This window comes from Mandrillus leucophaeus, unplaced genomic scaffold, assembly GCF_000951045.1.
Source record: "Mandrillus leucophaeus isolate KB7577 unplaced genomic scaffold, Mleu.le_1.0 Scaffold397, whole genome shotgun sequence".
Classification (NCBI taxonomy): Eukaryota; Metazoa; Chordata; class Mammalia; order Primates; family Cercopithecidae; genus Mandrillus; species Mandrillus leucophaeus.
In genome coordinates this window covers 2914068-2936082 of record NW_012104220.1, presented here as the reverse complement: position 1 = coordinate 2936082, position 22015 = coordinate 2914068, and the positions used below count along the sequence as shown (strand labels likewise).

General features: G+C 34.5%; 1 protein-coding gene across 2 annotated transcripts in view; it reads right to left on the bottom strand.

Moving 5' to 3' along the window:
• Nucleotides 1-22015, bottom strand: part of ARHGAP29 (Rho GTPase activating protein 29) — a 95868-nt gene that overhangs the window by 63405 nt on the left and 10448 nt on the right. For both annotated transcript variants that reach the window (XM_011991507.1, XM_011991508.1), the window contains exons 2-3: nucleotides 16235-16471; nucleotides 4919-5053 (exon numbers count right to left, since the gene is read on the bottom strand). In XM_011991507.1, coding sequence (XP_011846897.1) covers nucleotides 4919-5053; nucleotides 16235-16439 — 340 coding nt within the window. In that variant the 5' untranslated portion in view covers nucleotides 16440-16471. The remainder of the gene's footprint in view (nucleotides 1-4918; nucleotides 5054-16234; nucleotides 16472-22015) is intronic.

Below are 22015 nucleotides of genomic sequence, written 5' to 3'. Positions count from 1 at the left end.
AAAAGTAGGTATTTTTTGGAACCAAACAGCCAAGTCAAAAATCTTCATGGAAAAAATAAAATTCTAAACAAGTTATCCCTACCATATATTAAAATGTCACAAAAACTACAATAAAAACAGAATGGTCTGGGCATACAACTGAACAAATCAATGAAACAGAATAAGGTCCAGAAACAGATATATGTGAGAATGTAGTGTATTTATGATAAAGATGACACCTCAAATTAGTGGCGAAAAGATGAATTACCTGCTAAAACTTACCAGACGCTTAGATACTTTACAATGTTTCTGAAGACTTAACTTCAACAAATGAAACCATGAAACATCAGAAGAAAAAACATTCAAGAATTCTATTATAATCTCAGAGCAGAGAAGTCTTTCCTGATACTTAAAACCCAGAAACCATAAAAAACACTGAAAAATGTTAATGCAAAAATAAAAGAGAAAAATTAAGTAAAAAATATTTTCAACATTAATCAAAGACTAAAGGCTAATTTTACTTACACAGAGTTTCTATAAATCAATAATAAAAGAAGACCTACCAGCAAAAGAAAAACAGATAAAAGGTCAATTAACATAAAAGGATGTAAACATGGTATTGAAACAAATGAAAAGATATTCAATTGCACTCAAAATGAGGGAAATGCAAATCAAACCTAGACTGATACCACTTTTCACTATCACACTGGATAACAGAGCTTTGTAACCAGGTCTGTTGGCAAAGGTACAGGAAATCAGCCTCTTCAACACTGCTATCAGAAGGGCAGAACCTATACTGAGGGTATCTGGTAATATCAAAAAATATAAACACACATGCTTGCTGATTCAGCAATTATTCATCTAGGAATTTGCATGACTATTGAAGCATTGTTTGTAATAGAAAAAAAAACTGGAAATGATCCAAACATCCATCAGTAGTTAACTGGTTAAATAAATTATAGTACATCAATATAAGGGATTACCATACAGCTTTGAAAAAACAAATAGTAACAAAAGAATGAGGAAACCCTTTCCGTGCAGGTAACCAGGACAATGAACAAGGAGCAGAACGCTACCATCTGTGTAAAAAGGAGGTTAAAAAAGAGAACACATCCGTGTATGTGCTTGTATATGTATATCTCTGAAAAAACACACAAGAGACCAATAAAAGTTGTCGCTTATCTAGGTAAAGGAATGAGTGACTAACGGTCAAAGGCAACAAAAAAACATCATTCAATACCCTTTTATACCATTTGCATTCCGCGTGAACTGCCTATTAATAAAATCAAGTTTTCAAAACAGAAGTATAAGGCTTCTACAATCTTGAAGGCATAATTAAGACTTATTTTTCTTTTTTGTTTACCAATTTTTAAATATAGGGTAAAATGCAGAACATAAAAAACCTAAATTAAGGGTTACTTTCATTTATATTAGAAATAAGATTGACCAAAATAACTGAAAATAATGAAAACAAATAGTACATAATAAATTACTGAGTTCTGAAGATACCTTTATCTCCTTTAAAAACAGGCTGTATCTCTCTTACCATATTGCAAATATTTTGTCAGACTTAATTTCCTGCTTGGAAACACGAGGACACACAGGAAACGCAAATCACTACTAGAATGAATGGGAAAAAAACTAAAGATTTTTCTTTTAAAAGTTATTAGAAGGTAAACTCCACATTTAAAATAAAAAATATGGGTAAAGATTCCTTTTTCTCACTTATACAGAGGAAGCAGACACACTTCATGCATTCAAACCTGTGGTAATACAAATACGATTCCACATCCCTGATTCTGAAGTTATTCTGTATTTTTTTCTATTGTTTGGTAGATTTGAAAAAATGCATTTCATACTTAAGGTCTTAAAGTTAATCATATACCTAAGTCACTGCTGTTTTTTAAACATACACAGAGTTAAAATTAAATGATGGGGCCAGGCGAGGTGGCTCATGCCTATAATCCCAGCACTTTCGATGGCCAGGGCAGGCGGATCACCTGAGGTCAAGAGTTCGAGACTTGCCTGGCCAACATGGTAAAACCTCATCTCTACTAAAAATACAAAAATTAGCCGGGTGTGATGGCACATATCTGTAATCCCAGCTACTCGGGAGGCGGAGGCAGGAGAATTGCTTGAACCCAGGAGGCGGAGGCTGCAGTGAGCTGAGATCATGACACTGCACTCCAGCCTGTGTAACAGAGTGAGACACTGTCTCAAAAAAAACACTCAATGATGAACCCCGTGTGGGGGCTCATGCCTGTAATCCCAGAATTTTAGAGGCCAAGGTGGGAGGATTGCTTGAGGCCAGGAGTTCAGGATCAGCCTGGGCAACATAGCAAGACCCTGTCCCTGTGAAAAATTTTAGAAGTTTAAAAATCAGCTAGGAGAGTGACAGCTCACATCTGTAGTCCCAGCTAACTGAGATGCTGAGGTGAGAGGATTGCTTGCGTTCAGGAGTTTAAGGTTACAGTGAGCTATGAACATGCTACTGCACTACAGCCTGGGCAACAGAGTGAGATGCCATCTCTTAAACAAACAAAAAGACTGAAACCTTAACTAATATAAAGGATCCCCATATTCCAGACAGCTTTCTGTACCAAAAACTTTTCCTTTCTGAAATAGCTACTACTGTACATTTATAGGTTTTAAAGCACTTAGACTGGCTGGCACTGAACAGATACTCAAAATGGTTTCTACGTACTCTCTGCCTTTCCAGGTTTTGAAAACTAAATTGCCATTAAATGAAATAATTAAGTTGATTTGACCTCAATTATTCAAGTCGCTGAATATTTTTCAATTGGAGTATCAACGATATTTTTAAATGGCCTCAAAATAAGAGTTGGGGCACGGAAAGAAGTTTTATTATAAACCATACAAATTTAACACAAAGAAAACACAATTATTTAAAGTGTTCTAGTCTCATGGAGTCCTACTGAAACAGAGGAAGTTTCCCAACAACAAAATAATCTTCCCCTTTTAAATGTCATCCAGCACAGAAGTAAAAGAGTAACAATAATCCCAAGTGTAAAGATAGTAATAGTGGAAAATAATATTCAGAAAATTACTTTTCCTCAAAGACAAAAAGACCTTCAAGGTATCTGAGACACCACTCTCTTCAAGTTTGTTTCTGGAATGTGGACACCAACTATACACAGGCGCACTCCTTCCCCAGGACATCCTGACCGCACACAATAGCTACTGACAACAATTGAACTAGGTTGCTATTTCCAAGCATGGAAATTTTACTATCTATAGACGCAAATTTCCCTATCTAAGTAAAGTTAAATGGTACTTGTAAACAATCTATTTAGAAACAAATTTGGTTACTACGCACATTTTTGAAAGTCAGGACAGAAGAAGCTATTCATGTTTCCCATTTAAAATCATCTACATTTTTTTCAGTGTTTGAAATACAGAAAAAAGGAAACCACACAAACATGATAAATCTGTGTCAAAAAGTGCTGGGTGGAGTGGTTTCCTTAAGTATGTGAACTATATTTTGTAGACAAGGTTTTTTTTTTTTTTCCTGCTTCATCCGTTGACGCATGCCCTTTAGCCTCTCCGAATATGATCCTGTTCACCAATCTCATCGTGTTCTTCTCACCCAGAGTTCTTGTATCGCAGCCCCATTCCCACTCAGCCCAGTCCAGTTAATGCCTACTTGACCTTTGACTCAGGACAGGCAATCCCTTTCCCCAAAAGGAGAGTTTCCTTTCCTCATTCAGCCTAGAGTGAGTTCCTCACTCTGTGCTCCCATGGTGCCTAGGCATACCTCTGTCACAGAATTGGTCACAGGATTGCTGTTACCTTGTCTGTCTCTGACTGCTACATCACTGCTACCTAAAGGTCACTTTTTGTAGTTTTATTACTTTGAATCCATTTACCTTATTGGTGGCATTTAACACTGATAATAACTTCTTAAAACCCTGCACTTTTAAAATTCCATGTCACCTCCTTGTAGGTCCAACTCCCTACCTGTTAGGTGTTTCTCCAATTCCTCTATATCTTCTCTCTCTCCCTGGGATCTCACATCAGTCCTCTACTTACTCTGCATACTCATTTGATGTCATCCTTTTCCACTACCTATACATCAACAATTCCCAAGTCCACATCTTCAACACCGAACTTCTCCATAACCACTAACATTCAACCTGTGTCGTTCTGTCAAACTGACATTCATTCCCTCTTATATAACAAATCGCATTTGACCACTACCACACCCAGTTTAAGCCCTCAGCTTCAACCCTCATCTAGCCCATTATTCCTAACAATCTCCTAATTAATTTCCCTGCCTCCTGTCTCATTTCTTCTCAAATACTCACTTCGTTCTCAATCTTTCTTTTATATACCGCAACCCAGAATAATTTTCACAATTTTGAGTGGCAAGTCATTTCATCAGAGGATAATGGTCCAACTCTTCATGCTAAGTTTTAGCATCTATATGCTATAGATACACACATACCCATACATATATATGATAAACTTATTTTATAATTTTAATTTCATTTTCACATTTTAAAATAAGGTTCCAATTAAGCCTTCTTTTTCTGCATTTGATTCCCTCTTTTAAGTAGTCACTAGAGATTACCACACTCCAACACCAATTGTCCTCACATAACAAAGACTTCTTGTACACTAATCACCTCGAAAGAGCATGCACTCATTCATAAAAAACTCAAATTTTAAACATCAATTGTTCGGTTTAAGTTAGTCTTTTTAAAGTATTTGCTGCTAAATAAAGTTAGTTTTTAAAAAGAAGAAAGCTTTAGGTGTGACTTAGTGGGAATATTTCAATATCAAAGTATATATAACTCCTTATTGACATACATCATACAAATGCAAAGAGAGGAATTGGCTATATATTCATTATAAACTAAAATATATCACTTGGCTCCTTTTTGCCCACAGCAACCCACTTTGACTATATCTTCCTTACCTTTCACTTTTGCAGTGAGCATTTCTGCAGCATTTTGAAGATCAACAGAATTGAGGTTCTGATGTTTATTCATTATAGACTTTAAAACACGGAGCAGTTCCTCTAGACGTATATGAATAACTTCTTTAAAACAGTCTTTAAAAAGAAAAAAAAAAATTTATTTCCAGAGCAAAGTTCCACAAATCTAAACTACAAAACATCACCTGAAGCACATTTCAAGTAGAAGCCTTGGTTACACAATTTTTGCCTACTATACGTTCATTTCTATCTTCACTGTTGCAATCACATACAATTTAAAAAGCCTTCAGAAAATCCTTAGTCATTTTAATTCATTAAGGATTTCAAAGGCTCTCACAGTTATGGTCAATTTAAGTACTACATTTTTCAGTTTTCTCAGTTTTAATATGTGCTCCAGACTTCCCTTGAGACAACTTTATAAGGTAAGTTTTCCTTGTCTTATACTTTTACTATCATATATTTATTTAACATATCCAGTAACTCAGGCATATAAAGATCATCATCTAACCTACACATTTTTAAAATTATGATATAATTTACCTATGATAAAATGTACAGACCTTTAATGAGTTTTTGTGCTTTTTAGAAAAACTGAATTAGTTGCCAATGATGAAAAATTGAGGGATCATTACACAAATTCTAGATTTTGCCTACTCCTGAAAAATCAAAATCTTTTACACTCAGGGCCACATTCCTCCTCGGCCACAGTAGCTGGAACAGAGCAGTGCTGCTCTCTTAGATAGATGAGTTTCTTCTCAGTGCCCATTCATTTTCTCCCAGCCTACTCCACTCATTTACATCATTCTAGGTCAGAGAGATGCAGTTTTATTACCCCTTAAATAAGATGACTATATAATTTATCATTCAAACCAAAATACTTTTGCTGGTGGAAAGGGGGATGCTACTCACAGTCATGCTAGCACAACAATCACATTCTACGATCTTCATCCCAAGTAAATCAGAAAGTATAATCACCCTACCTTTAACCCCTGAAGTAATCCTCAAAAGTCTGACAAGACAACTACTTTAAGTACGGTACTCTTATATAATTTTCCTTTCTGTAAACTTACACAGCATTGGTTTTTAATAAGAGTTAATATCTATTAAGCACTTACTATGTGCTAGGCACTATTAAAAACAAAAGGATATTATTTCATTCAATGTAATACTGAATACTGTGATGGGTCATACTCATTATGACCCATGTATGTATATACACATATTTCTGTATCAAGTCATCTATATTATTTATATAAGTATATATTTTTATACATATTTATATCTTTTATACACATTTCTGTATGACTACATATAGAAATATTTGTGTGTATATATTTAAACATATATACACATATGTACATATATACATACAAATGTATGTGCACATATGTATGCATGTATAAATATATTCATGAAAATGTACACATAAAATATGTATGTCTATATAAATATCTATATGTAAAAATATATATATATATATTTCTTTGTTAGTTGAGAGGGCCTAAAAGAAATGACAGTAGCAACAAGCACACCTACCACCCAGATCTTGGTTTCTAATACTATTCTCCAATGAAAGCAACCAGGTCTCCTTAGAGAAACAGCTGATTCTAGGACCGGGGTAGAAATGTTCAAGATAAGTAACAAGCATCTTGTAATGCCAGAAAGGAAGGAAGAACTTTAAAAAAAAAAAAACTAAAACGAACAACAAAAAACACCCTACAGTGAGGAGGGCATGTCAAAGGTACACAGGAACCAATTGAAAGTTTCCAATAGCCAAAGCTGGAACTATGTGAGCAACAAATAAAGTAATATTGGATTATAACCTAAAGTATATAACAAATGTTCATGAGTCCATACTGACATAAATGATTGAATACATTAGTAAACAGGGGAAAAGAAACAAATCTCTAGTGTAAAAGAACTGTAAAAAATGTGTGCAAATACTTTGCTCTCAAGAAGGTGAAACATAACTCTCTTACATATGACCTATGTGGACTAACTTCTTCCAAAGAGTGTAGTATGGAAAAGAGGACAAAAAGAGTAACTTGACAGTGGAGAAACTTGACAAACACTACTGAAGACAGGTGACCAAGGTCAACATCAACAGTGACAAATCATGTTCAAGGTAAATATCCTTGATATAAAGTGATGAAAACAACACTTTACATCTGTAATCTTCCTCCCAATATCCCATAACCCCGGTCTAATGAGGAGAAAAATGTCAGGCAAATTCTAATCAAGGGCCATCCTACAGAACACCTAATCAGTATTCTGTAAAATAAAAATGAGGAAAGTTTGAGAAGCTTACAGCCAAGGAAGACCTAAGGAGAAACAATTAAATGTAATATGATAGGATCCTGGAAGATAATAAAGAGTATTAGAGGAAATCTATGGAAATCTGAATATAGACACTAGTTAATAATAATGCATCATTATTACTGGTTATCAAACACTGGCTCTATAACTCTAAGAGATGTAAGATGTTAATACAGTGTATGGACTATATGGGAACTTTGTATTATTATCTCAATTTTTCTGTAATCTAAAACTGTTCTAAAAAATAAAATCTATTTTTAAAATGAAATACAAGTAGGTAAAATATTTTAGGAATTTTATGTGTTGTTGAAATTTTCCCCATAAACATAATTTTAAAGCTTGATATACAATTTTTGTAATTCTTAGGGAAAATGTGAATATGCAGTTTAAATAACTGTCTTAATTTAATAAGTATCACTATTATCTCTTTTTTATAACTGGTAATGTTAGTTTGGTAGGTTTACTTAGTTGAGGCAATACAGTATAGTGGTTGAAAAGCATAGTCTCTGAAACCAGACTGCCTGACTGAATTCTAACTCCATGGCTGAGAAACCTTGGGTGAGTTACTTAGCCCCTCTGTGCCTCAGTTTCCTCACCTATAAAAAGAAGGTAAGGTAGCTAGTTCACAGGGTTATTGGGTTAAATGAATTAAAACACACAAAGCACTTAGAACAGTGGCTGGAACACAGTAGGCCCTTCATAAATGTTTGCAACTATTTTTAGTTGGTGGAAAAGTAAGTAATCGCGGATTTGGTCACTAAAAAAAATTATATATATGTATACATAGCCAAAACCTCAATTACTTTTGCACCAACGTAATATTTTATGCAGCAGTAGAAATAGGTTAATGATATAGGTTAGCTCTGAAATGAAATCTAGTAGATATGAAATAAAGGAAACTTCTGGGAAAATAATATAATTTGAATAGGTGTAAAAAAATCATAAAACTTTCCTTTTTTTTTTTTTGTCTTTTATTTTGTTTTTTTAGTTGAAGTCTCGCTCTGTTGCCTGGGCTAGAGTGCCACGACGCAATCTTGGCTCAATGCAACCTCCGCCTCCCAGGTTCAAGCAATTATTCTGCCTCACCCTCCCAAGTAGCTGGGATTACTGGTGCCTGCCACCACACCCGCCTGATTTTTTTTGTATTTAGTAGAGACAAAGTTTCACTATGTTGGTCAGGCTGGTCTCGAACTCCTGACCTCAGGTGATCCACCGGCCTTGGCCTCCCAAAGTGCTGGGATTACAGGCATGAGCCACTGCGCCCAGCCTATGGAACCTTCCTGATACGCTATTTTTTCCCCAGTTTTGTACAGCCAAATCTCTTATTTGGCACATATATAACTAACTAAAGCTGGTGTATGCTAGTACTTCTGCTGACTTAACCAAAACCAAGGTGGAGAGATTCTCATCACAGAGAGTTACACTGCCCTCTTTTTGAAACCTAATAAATGTTAGTCTTAGAAAAAGTTATTTCTATCCTGTGTTCTAATGTTTTACAATAAAATTTTCAGGTATTAATACACTTAGGAAACATTAAATCTCAGGCCAAAAGAGCTTGATTTTCAGAGTGCCAACAACAACCATCAATATTCAAAATTAGTGTTGGGCAAAAACTACAAAATACTAATGGCTTAAATGCCTACATAAACCAAAGTAATACTGTGGTCTTCTCAGAATCAAGGAAATTAAACATGTAGAAATCCATATATTTCTAAAATTATTAAATGCTTTTCAACTTTCTCAGTTTTAATTTCTAATAGATACAACCCACATAAAAACTCTTTAGGATCTTCAGTAATTTTTTTTTAACAGCGTAAAAAGGTCCTGGGAGTCCCTGCTATAGTTTTTCTTAAAAATCACTGTATCCAATCTGTCCCTGGATTTCAAGAAAAGTAAAAGAAAAAAAAATCACTGCAACTGCAAAACACTCTACTAATTGGTGGCTGCACAAATGATCTACAAACTTACAATTCCTTTTTTTCCTACAGGGTAGCCCTAATAAACAGATCTTGAAGTTGTCCCCAACTAACATACTAAAAAATGGCGTCAGAATTATTTTAGTAAGAAGTTTCAGAAGCTCCTTCAGTTGTACTATAAAGAATTCCAATTCCTGAAATTAAATACCCTTCTGAAGCCCATAAATAAACAGAAATGAACATGATGACTAAATAAAGAAAATGCTAATCACAAAGGTTCATAAACTTTCCTATATATTTGGGCAGAAGGGTAAACTACGAGGTCATGAGCATGTCCTAATAATATTTCAGTTGGAACTTCATAAATCAGCAAGCCCTCAACTAGTTGTGCCATAAATGGTTTAAAGAAAATTCCATTTTTACCAAAACTGAAGAAAGTGGCTGCTTGATGCAGTAAAAAACAATAGATTTAGATAGAGAAACCTGGGTTCCAACCCTTGATCAGCTTCTTCCTTGAAAAGAACACATACAAAACTCTTAGCCTCTCTGATCTCAGATTCATCCTCAGTAAAAACACAATTGATAATACCTGTTTTACCTACAAGGTTGTTGTGAATATCAAATAAATAGAAATAAAGCTACTTTATAGTCTTAATATACATAAATGGCAATTACTACTAGTAATTCTGTAAGCCATTCAAATTACCTTTGAAAATTGGTTTGCCTCACATACAATCATGTTCAATAACAAATACATTTATAGCTAGATCCCACAGTATTTTGACTAAGGAAGAAAAGACATTACATTTAAGTTTCAATTTCATTTTCTGCGTAAAATCTAAATTGGTGAATTATCTGAAAAAGAAAGTCATTCAGGATATGTTTTATTAAAAATTTCTACACCTCTCAAGTTATAGTACCTAATTGAGTCATATAACTAAATACAAGATAATTTTCAAATGCCATAGTGTTCACATTGTAAATGTAGTGAAATTTAATTTATACTACAAAGTTATTATAGATGTCAATATAATAAAATTCAACTAAAGTCTTAATACTAGTTGTCCAGAATAGTAAAACTTCTGTATCCCAATGTTTGCTTATCTACTCACTCTGTAATACAGTAATCTGAATTTTAATTTACTATTTCACCCATCTGAGTCATTTATTTTCTGCTTCATTCCACTTATCAAGTGAAGACAGATTAGCCAGCTCCACTTTTTGTTCTCATGCATTAACAAAATACCACAGTGTTTGTATTGCCAATACTGCATGGAAATGCTTAAGTAAATAAATGAAAAAAACATGATGTTTTCTTTCATTAAAAAAAAAAACCTGACAATAATTTGAAAATCAATCTTGTTAATTCAGCTTAACCTCTTTAGGGAAAGCAATGAAAATAAGGAGAAAAAATGTTTCAGAACTTATCACTAGGAAACTCCTTTTGCTGTGATGACTTTTGAAGTTACAGGATGAAAGTGAAGCCCGAGAAACAGCAACTTACTTTATTCAGCTACCGGGGATTATGAAAATAGTAACAACTGACATTTGAAAATGCTTATTCTAAGAGTTTTACACACATAAACTCATTTAATCGTCACAAAACCCCCATTATCTCCTTTTAATAGACACGGAAACAAGCATAAAGGAAGAAGATAAATAACTTGCCCAGGGCTACAAACGACTAGCAAATGGCAGAATGAGGATTCCACCTCAGGTATCCTGGGTCTAGAATTTGAGCTCCTAATCACTATGATATATTGGCACATGGTTGAAGAAGCTAAGCTTAATGACAAGTACTCTGCGATCTGCAATTTACCAGGCTTTAACTTCCAGTGAATATGCTAGTTACTACTATAAACATTGTTAAATGATATAAACCATTCTAGGCAAATGCAGAAGAGGAATCTAATGCACTGAGAACTGGCACAGGTGTAAATGAGCTATTTGTACTTCATACTTCGTTTCTCAAAGATTCATTTCATACCTTCTAGTCACTAAACAATGATCTATTAACATTCACATTAACTTCTAAGTGATATCCATTAGAAATCACTTCTAAAAAGATTTATTTCTAGGGTAATATAGAGCAGTACACATCTGAGGCTGGCAGCTTCATGTGTCTAATATTTCACAAAATTTCTGGCACACTGTAAAGTTACATAAGAGTCATTAGTGGTAAAAGTAACAATGCAATTTGTCTGAAAAAAAAATTTACACATCCTCCTGTATATTCTCCCTGGGAAAAGAACTGAGTTAACCCACAAGACAGGATTTCAATGAAGACTTTGTAAATTTATGCAGAACCTCTCATAATAGAATATATTATTTAATGGTATTAAACTTCTCATTTAATAAAAAATTCAATAAAAACTTTTTATTCAACCTAACTGTTCAATAAAATTTGTTTTAGAAAGTTAACATACTACTTCTGACTATAGTCCTGTAAAAACAATTCATCAGAAGCTATCACTTATGAGGTCAGTGTTATTATTTTTTTAATAATATAAAGGTGATACACTCTTAAATTAGAAAGCATCTTTTAAAAATAAGAGAACTTGGCCAGGCATGGTGGCTCACGAGAAATCCTAGCACTTTGGGAGGCCGAGGGGGGCAGATCACGAGATCAGGAGATTAAGACCATCCTGGCTAACAAGGTGAAACCTCGTCTCTACTAAAAATACAAAAACTTAGCTGGGCGTGGTGGCGGGCGCCTGTAGTCCCAGCTACTCGGGAGGCTGAGGCAGGAGAACGGTGTGAACCCAGGAGGCAGAGCTTGCAGTGAGCAGAGATCATGCCACTGCACTCCAGCCTGGGCGACAGAGCGAGACTCTGTCTCAAAAAAAATAAATAAAATAAATAAATAAATAAATAAGAGAACTTGACTAGTTCATCTGAAATTGGTCTTACATTTTTATCTTCCTTTCCAGCCTATTTAAAAACCAAGCCAAAAAAAAGAAAAAAGAAACAAAAGGCACGATAGTCACAAACCAAAAAATCCATTTTAAAATAGTACTATATAATAAAAAAGCTGTAAGAAATTATTAGACTATTTATTTTCCCTCAAATATATTTTTAAATGGCAGTTAATATTTCCAAGCACTGAGTAGCAGAACAATTAGATATTTTATACTATTCTTTCTAGCCCAATTAAAAAGCCTTTACATTTTCCATATTCTCAGATTTTGAGCTTCCTTGAATGCTATTCCACACGAAAATGGGGAGGTATGTTACAATGACAGACTTTAAAATTATTATATAAACTTGAAAAGCACTTATATGAGTCTGTTATTTAGAATTTAGAACACATTATTCCACGGGGAGGAAACCATAAACCTGAATTGGTACTTATACTGCACATATATTAATCTACAGTGTTATAATTAAACACAACATGCATATGCATAACTGAGTGCCTTCAGCATTTTCATATAAGATAGAACATTTACTCCGCAATTATTCCTAATGTATCTTAATGACACTGGACAGAGATCTAAAACTTCAAATTCCACATCTGCTAGTTGTATAAGGCTACAAGGTAACCTCCTCCTGGTGGTTAAGTAGTGGAAAGAGAATTACCAAACTCTGTCACTTAACTTACCCCAGCAAGAATAGAATATTTTCAGTCCTCTAATCTTCCACATTAAGCTATTTATATTTGTAAATTTGAAAATTAGAGATAAACCATACACATATCTTAACCCTGTTGGGAGTACAGAGCTCTTTGGCAGACATTTACATTTTTTCTAATCAGTTCCTCAATGACGATTACAATATGAGCTTCATATTCTCAGGAAATTTTCATTAATTTGTTTTCATATAATTTGAAAACAAATACTGAGCTGTCTTCTTAGGTCTAAACTGCCAACATTCAGAACAATGCATAATAATCTCCAACTCTAATCAAATTTTGAATTGCAGATTCGTAAAACTGATAACATCTGGCACAAGTGCCTCATTCTTAACAAAAAATTAAATGAATTAAGCCATATTCCAAAGCTAGTCAGTAGAACTAAGCCTAGAACCTAGATTCTGATTCTCTTTTCAGAGCTTTTGCTGCCATCCTTTACTACCAATTTAACCAAATCGTATAACCTGGCCATTATTTATCAGCAATAAGACATTGATGAAATGACATAAGTTATACATACATCTCATCTGTGAAACAGAGCTAAAGGTACCTGCCTTTGAGGGGACTGGGTGATTAAACTTGTCTGTATGACAAAGTACTCTGTAAAATGAAAAGCACCATATACAGTTATACATCATTTCTAACTACTTGGAGAAGGTAAAATGTAGCCATAAACCAATCATGAAGCTGTTTATCTAAGACTAGCCTCAACCTATGATTAAACATCTGTGGTAAAAGTTAAGTGACTGCACATTACTGCTGCAGTTAGTAATAAAGGTATTAACAGATAAAAGTTATTACAGAGAAAATGGTATTCTGATTAAACCAAAAGATGATTTAATTGTATATCTACATTCTTTATTCTTAAGAGCTGCCTTTTTGGCTTAACAATTAACAAATGTGAATTAAAAGGTAATAAACAATGCCAAAAATATGGCATCTTCCTCTTAAGGAGGCAATACACAAAATATTGGGAGGGTTACTGAGAAATTACTGACAAGGCTCTTCCACTTCAAAAGAAAAACAGTGAATGAAACAGCTCTTTGCTGTCTGGCCACAGTTCAACATTGCAGTGATAACCACAGAAAAGAAGTCCAGGGATATTTCTCAACACCCAGAGATGAAAAGCAGGGCTCATGACTATAGGGATACATGTAATAATACCATCTTAAATAGTTAGAGCATTTTAAACATTTTACCTTTCCTGAAGATTACATTTCACGAGATCTTTGTAATACTTTTGTTAAGTAAATAAGGAATAGTCTGATATTCTAAAGAAGCTGAAAATCATCAAAATTAAAAACACGCACAATATTATGTAGCATTTTACTTATCTTTTATAATGAGGTACATTTATGTTTATAAAACAAAAAGGTTCCATCAACTCAAATTAACTTGTTTATTTATAGATTTTGATAACAGTATTTCAAAGACCAAAAAAACCAAATTCTTGTTATATTCAAAATTCATCCTGACGTGGCATACATATATCCTTTTAATTCTGATTGAAGACTAAGCATTAAAATCAACCCAAAGGTAAATAATGAACATCCTCTGGCCATTGCATATTACTGCGTTGGTTATCAAAAAAAGAGTTTATCCATTTTGTAATTAATTTGTTGACCATAAATTGCAAACTTTTTGATAATGTCCTTATGAATTCTTAAAATTAAATTTCAGTGAATATATTTCCATACATATCCTTTTACCTCAAGGGGTAGTCTCTTTCTGTATCTTATTTTTTTCTTTTCTCACTTAGGATCAACTTTCAGTCCCCATCCTTCAGTATTCTCTGAAGTGTCTGCTCACAATTTAAAACTCCTATAAAAATGTTTTTTGGAGATAAGAAGTAGTCCAACTTGTTTTAAATTACTATCATTTTAAATCTGTGACACAAGGATAATTACATAAAATGAAGATTTTTTAAGAGATATAAATCTCTTAAGAAAAATAACTAAAAACAAATAGAAATCCTAACTAGAAATCTTATTTATGTGAATAAAAATGCATTTAAATTGGTGTATTAAATAAAATACGGTTTTATACCTTAAATCAAAGTAAATGACTTGTCAACTAATACATCATTTTAAATTTCACCTTAAAAATTAACCCAGTTAATGAACTGTGTATCAAGAAGTATAAATTTTGTTTGTAAATTTAAAAAATCAAACTAGTTGAGAACAAATTGTTATTACAAAGCTATGCTTCTTTAAATAAATGGGAAATTAATCATTTTGGCAAATTTGCTACCATTGTAATACTTAATGTACTCAGGGTATCTTTCCACAATAACTTTAGGTAACTTCACTGTCATTTAATCATCCACAATCAGACTTCAAAATGAAGCTATTAAAATGAATGGGAATATGAACAACTTTTCTAATAATATTTATACAGTCTCAAAAGAATCACTTATGTGATTGCTGTTTTAAGGAAAACTCAAATACTAAAACTTTGAGGCTTTAATTCCAGTCATTTTGGGCATTTCAACCTGAAAATAACAGATTAGAAATAAACTCTTAAATTTAGTACAAGCACAAGATACAATTTTAGTTTTTCAAAATGTCCATCAGAAAATAAGTATTTAACTTACATACATACATAGAACTATTTATTGAAATCTTACAAATTTCTATAAAGCCCCAGGAGGTCTCATATAAGTAACACTGAGAATCTTCATTTTTATATCTAGACATACCACCATGAATATGGAAATGAAACTGCCATTTATCACAAAAGAATAGGAGCTGTTTTTGTAACTATTAATTATCACTGTCATCAAATTTAGACCTAAGAGGTGCTAAACATTGAAAGACAGGTACTGAGAACGAGTCAGAGATAAACAACCTTTTACTTTAGGAGAACAGAGTCTAATGCTCCATTATCCATTTCTAACTAGACAGATAATTCTGTGATTAGCCCTTAATTCAAGATGTTACAGATCAGCAAAACAGAATTAAGTCTGATTTTTGTAAAAAAAAAAAAAAAAAAATCACTTAAGCGCAGTCATTTTAGATACCAAAACTTCATCTAAAATGTGGAAAGCTGAACTAGGTAACAGTGTCAACAACGTAAATTATAAACATTAGTCTGCTTATTTAAGACCAATCAATGCACTATGTTACCATTAACAAAAAGGTTGAAATCCCAATGATCTCAAGTTTTCCTACGTCAAATGGACCCAACCACAGGAATCAAAGATATTTTTCTTTTTTGTATTCTTATTCCCTCACACTAAAGTTTCTATTATGTATTATACTATTATTTAATTATAAAATGGTTTACATTGTAACCATCAAAGATTTGGGGAAAAAAGCCCTAAAATCTCTAAAGCAGAATACCCTATTCCTACCACCGTGTACAAACTTATCTGCAGGCCAGCATTTAAAATTTTACGAACTATCCAGTAAGAATGCTAATAGAAAAGTGACAAACCTGAAAATATGGCTTCTTTCAAATATAGTAACATGTGGGAGAACTTCCTGATATCATTCACCAACTCCTTGATGTAATCCGGATCAAAAATAGAGTTGGAACTTAAGGACTTGAGCCCCATTTCAGAAGCTGTAACATCAGTAGAGAGTTGGCCTGATGCCCAAGCACGTTTTTTCTTTGTCTTTTTCTGTTTGTAAGCAATCATCCTTTCATGTAACAGTCAGAAAAACAGAAATCCTTAAGGGGGCAAGAAACAAAACAAAAACAAGCGGGGAGAGAGAAAAAAACACAAATACTAAATCAGCCAGGGAAATATTACACTAGATTTTCAACAACAGCCCACCTTGGTATCCTATTTTTAAATTTTTAAAAACCAATCATCATTCACTGTATTATTGATAATAGCAGTTTGCATTTATTAAGTGCCAGTAATTCTGACAACTCTGACATGCAAACCACTGTTCTTTATATTTCACAAATGAGGAACCTGAGGTTTAGAAGTTAAAACTTTGTCTAAGCTCTCAACTGATAATGAACTAGGACTTAAACCCGTATCTGCCTTGAAGTCAAAATCCATGCTCTTAATAACTCCCTGTTGATTCCTAGGGTACAGAATTTTATTTAATTGTAAAAGTTGTTCTGAAACATCACTTAGTAGAAGGTCATATTCTCCTTCCATGACATCACCTTCAAAAATAAAGATGAGATATGGGGTTTGAAAAAAGAAAGACCTGTTGTTAAAATCCTCCTCTGTCACTTATCATATGATCTATTCATCTCTTTACTTCAGTATGCTCATTTATAAAATGGGAATAACATCCTGACAACACCTATCTCAGGAGATTATTGTAGGGATTACGTGACACAATGATACAGAAGTGTCGAGAACATAAAAGTTCAATTACAGTTGGTTTTTCCTAATAATGCATATACATACATATACACAGACACACACACACGACACATTCTGGGTTACCAAGTCTCATCAAGGATATTTCTTTGTTGAAAACAAGTTACAAGGGTGTCCACTAATCTGACATACCCTGACTGGTTAAATAAATAAATGTGTGATTATCAGAGCAATATTTTTGATAATCTCAGGATGGTAGTAAAAAGGTAATCTTTTGGTATGAGAAAAATTTAGATTTGAATCCTGGCTCTAATATTTTCTAGATAGGTGACCAGGACAATTTTATTTATAGGCTTGTGTGAGGATTAAAAGGGATCACAAAATAAGACTTCATATGTTAAAACGCCTAATATTGGCACATAACTGGAACTCAAGAAAATCATAGTTATTGTCTTCTTCACTCTCATTTTACCTTTCCAGAGTTAAAAGTTCTAATCTTGTTTGTATCTCTGGAAATCAAAAAGGAAATAATTGGAGAAATTAAATTAACTCACACTTTATTATTGACACTTTTTTCAAGTATTTTGTCTTGAATATTTGGCTACTTTAAAAATGGTAGATGACTAAGGACTTCTATAAAATTTACAGTAGAAAGTTTTTTGGGTTTTTTTTTGCGGTGGGGGGAAGGGTTGAGTCTGGGTCTCACCCTGTCACCTAGGTTGGAGTGCAGTGGTGTGATTATAGCTCACTGCAGCCTCAAACTCCTGGGCTCAAGCCATCTGCCACCCCCAGCCACCCATGTAGCTGGGACTCCAGGGACACACCACTACATCTAGCTAGCTAAAAAGAAAAAACTTTTCTTTTGTAGAGACACAGTTTCACTATGTTTCCCAGGCTGGTCTCAAACTTCTGGGCTCAAGTGATCCTCCTACATCAGCCTACCTAAATGCTGGGATTACAAGCATGAGCCACTATGCTTGGCCCACTAGAAAGTTTTATGCAATATCCGTTTCTAGTCATATGTAAGATATTTTATTGTATCATTTACTCCTTCCTATATCTCACCCAACTCCATAGTTTATTTTTCTTTCTGATCTACAGGGTTCTCTAATCAATCCACTTCTCTCTACTGCTACCACACTAGCGAATTACCATCATTTCTTTTCTGAGCTACTATACTACTTTCCCAACGATCTATCTGCAACCATTCTTGTCTCATCACAAATGGACTGAACATTTCAAACACAGATCTCATAACGTCGTTTCTCTGCTGAAAACCCTTCCAAAGGACAAGTGAGAAGCTATCATGCTTTATAAGGCTCAACATGAGATCTAGCTCCTACCTACCTGTGCAATGTTATATGGAGACACACCTGCTGGCTCTCAACACTCCTGCCACACATACCTCCTTCTCATTCTTTCAACAGTATTTGTTTATGATGACACTCACCAGGAAATAATTTCACATAATGAGCCAATATACATGTTAAGGGTATCATATTTGTGTGTGGCACGGCTTCTGGGTAAGGCTCATGTGATGTATGTGAGGTTTTTAAAATTCCATCCCATTTCATTTTTAAAAATGCTGGGTGCAACTCACCAACTTGGTTTCACACACGTAACAGCTCATGATCCTATAGTTTGAAAAACACCAACTGTTCAGCTCAGGGTCCTGTCTATAAGTAATTCTATTTGTCGGGAATATTCCTTCTCCTTTGTTAACTCGTTCTGATCTCAGCTCAAAGCTTACCTCTTCAAAGAGATGTTCCCGGACCATCCCCATCCCCCACAAAACCACTACCACCAAACCAGAGTAGAATCTCCTGTGAGATGTTCTATAGTATCCTCTACTTTTCATCACTGCTTATACCACAGTTCAAATAGATCACCTCTTCCTAGCTAGACTATAATCTCATGGAAATCAAGACCACGTCCGTTTGCTAACCATGTGTTCTCTGCTCATAGCAGATTGCTTGGCATATGAGGAATGAACTACTTAGAACTATCTGCAGATAGGCTTATAAACTTAATAAAGTTTCAATTAATTTTTATAGAAACAAAAATAACTCTGGGTTGTTGCAATGTTTCAAAGTGAAAATATATGTATTTTTAAAAACTCTCTAAAATGGTATGTTTCAAAAATAAAAGCATATGAAGCTGAGGGAAGATCACATAAAACTGAAATCAAAGTTGGATTTCTATTATTGCTCCTCCTGATTATTAAACTGGGGACCCCACACTTTATAATTTTTAAAGTTTATTCATTGTCCTTTTGATAATCTCAAATTATTTCTGAAAATCTAACTTCTACATTTAAACCAGTTTCAAAACTATCTAACATTAATCCTTAAATGTGTGCATCATTTCTAAAATGAATCTAGGGCAATTTTTGAGCATTATTATTATATCTAAGTCTTCTTTCCCATCAACAAAAACAAAACAAAAATTCAAAGTGCCTTGTTTGGGCAGCTCTTTTACAAATCACTAACCAAAATGCCTATTAGCCTAACAAAACATCACTCTTGCAGTTTACCTAATAAAGTCATTCTGTTTAGTTATGACAGCTTTTAAGCTTAGTAAATTAGAGAATTGGTCACTGTCACTGGTAAAGATGGCTACAAAAATTAAAGACATTAAAACAATTTACCTATTTTAGCAGAAATAATTTACTTAAGTAACTACATATAAAATAGTAACCTAAACTTTTAAAGTGTTTCAAAACTGCTGGAACATTTTTAAATAAGACTTTAAAAATCTGCAACAAACAAACAACAACAACAACATCATCAAACACATGGCAAGGGGAAGAACTCTTCACCTCTTATAAAAAAGAATGATACCTTACCTCTAGCCAGCATTATAATGATTAATGTGCTGATTTTGTTATATATTACTACTTTTCATATTCCAGAGTAAAAAAAGAAACATTACAATTGAAAAAATGCTTAAAATAACCAAGCTTTCATAAATGAACTATGATAATGAGAAGCTGGGACAATATACACTTTCCAAGATCATACACACTATTTTCTCATGTGCTAAAATGAATATTCTCTTGTTGGCAGTAACATAAAATGTAGTTACTAACAGACTGCAACTGGCAACTTAATTAGGTAATGATGCATGCAAAGTACTTAGCAGAGTGCCTGGTTCATCATAAAGATGAACCATAAAGAAAAGCCATTATTACTAGCAGTGCTTCACTGTGGGAAATTGTTTTTGAACAAGATGTAGCTTCACTACAATACATTAGTGGATTGTGAGCAAGAAATACAGGACTGGAAACAATTGGAGAAACTTAACTGACTCTGTGGAAACCTACTAAAAAGCTTCCAAGTGAAATTTGAACTGTGCAAATAGACTGTTGTGCAAAATATTTGTGACACACTAATTCCGGTGCATCTCTTTCAACTTCAAACCAACAATATTAAAAACATGTATTATCCACTTCTCAAAGAATTCTGTAGCAAGTAGAAAATCACCGTGCAAAACCACTTTCATCGTATGTTGTAAATCTAAGTAATGTGTGCATTAGAAATGTAGACACAAACTTCCTATCCCCCACGACTTCAGGAGCCTGTGTCAATCAAATGTCTGCTGCCCCACATACCCCCTGCCAAATGCACATTATGGCAGTAGTTTCATTTTAGGCTCTCTAATTGAAGTGTAAAACTGCCCCAAATATCTATACTTACTATTTCCCATTTTACCATTTCTTCTTGAGGAAAAATTGCCAGATATTTCAGAAATCTGCTATTTCAGTACAATTTCAGATTTGGCAAGAATCTACTTAAAGATGCTAAAAAGATGAGACGAGCTCATTCTGAAATGATGATTAAATCTTTAACTATGGTTTCAAAAAGCACTCTCCACAAAAACAGAATAGGGACATGTGAGAAACAGTTTTATCAATACTATGTAAACAATTTTTAAAGGAAAGCATGCAATACACATGCACTTCATTTCTGTACAGTTTGAACCTAGCACGCTTTAAAAAGAGGAAGCTGCCCAGCACCCCACGCCTCCAGAATGTCTAGCATTCCTGGCAGGCAGGGCTCTCCTTTGACCAGCCAAAACTACCCTTTGCCAAAGAGCAAGTTCCTCATCCAAGAATTTAAATAAAGAGGGAAGAATGGAGCAACCAAAATGGACAGCCGACGTTGGTAACGACGGACAAAAGATAAACGATAGACAAGAGATACAATCACAGAGGCAGATGGAGAGAAGGGAAGGAGAGCTCAGCTCCTGTCATTAGCAGGTAACATCCTGCCCTCCGAAAAGATTTCGGGCCAATACCCTCTGAGAAACATACTTTTAAAAAGATCAACACAGAGAGAGACAAGAGGCTCGTCAGTCACGAGGGCTCCACCTTGAAACGCCCGACTCCAGCTAACCCGTCCAAAAAAATACTTTCTTTAATTAAAACTGTCAAACCCCAAAACGCGTCCACAATTGAACCGGGACAAACCTCTGAGACTGAGGGAAACTCTCAACGAAACCCAAAAGACAGAGACCAGGAGAAAATGCACCACGGAAATCCTAAAATATCTCAGGAATGAGAGCCCAACTGGAGTGAGGGCTGCGGTCAGGGCAGGTGGGAGCGGGGCTGGAATCCAGGCAAGAACACAGACCCATAGTGGTCAGGAGCACGGATTCCGGAGCAAAAGCGCCTGAGTTTAGTCCTGACGCTGCCAACCACTAGTCTGTGTGCATTGGCAGGTTTTTAACCTCGGTTTCCCGTGTGAAAACCGAGTCGAACAATCATGGACTGTTCTGAACATTAAAAGAGTTAAAATGTGCAGTCTTCAGAACAGCAGGCGGACCCGTAGTACGCGCCGTGTGCTAACTTTCATTATGATCGTCACCGTCTGCCCCGGCCACCGCTGGCGTCCTCCCCGGCTGGTCCGCGTCTGCCTCGCCGGACGCGCCCC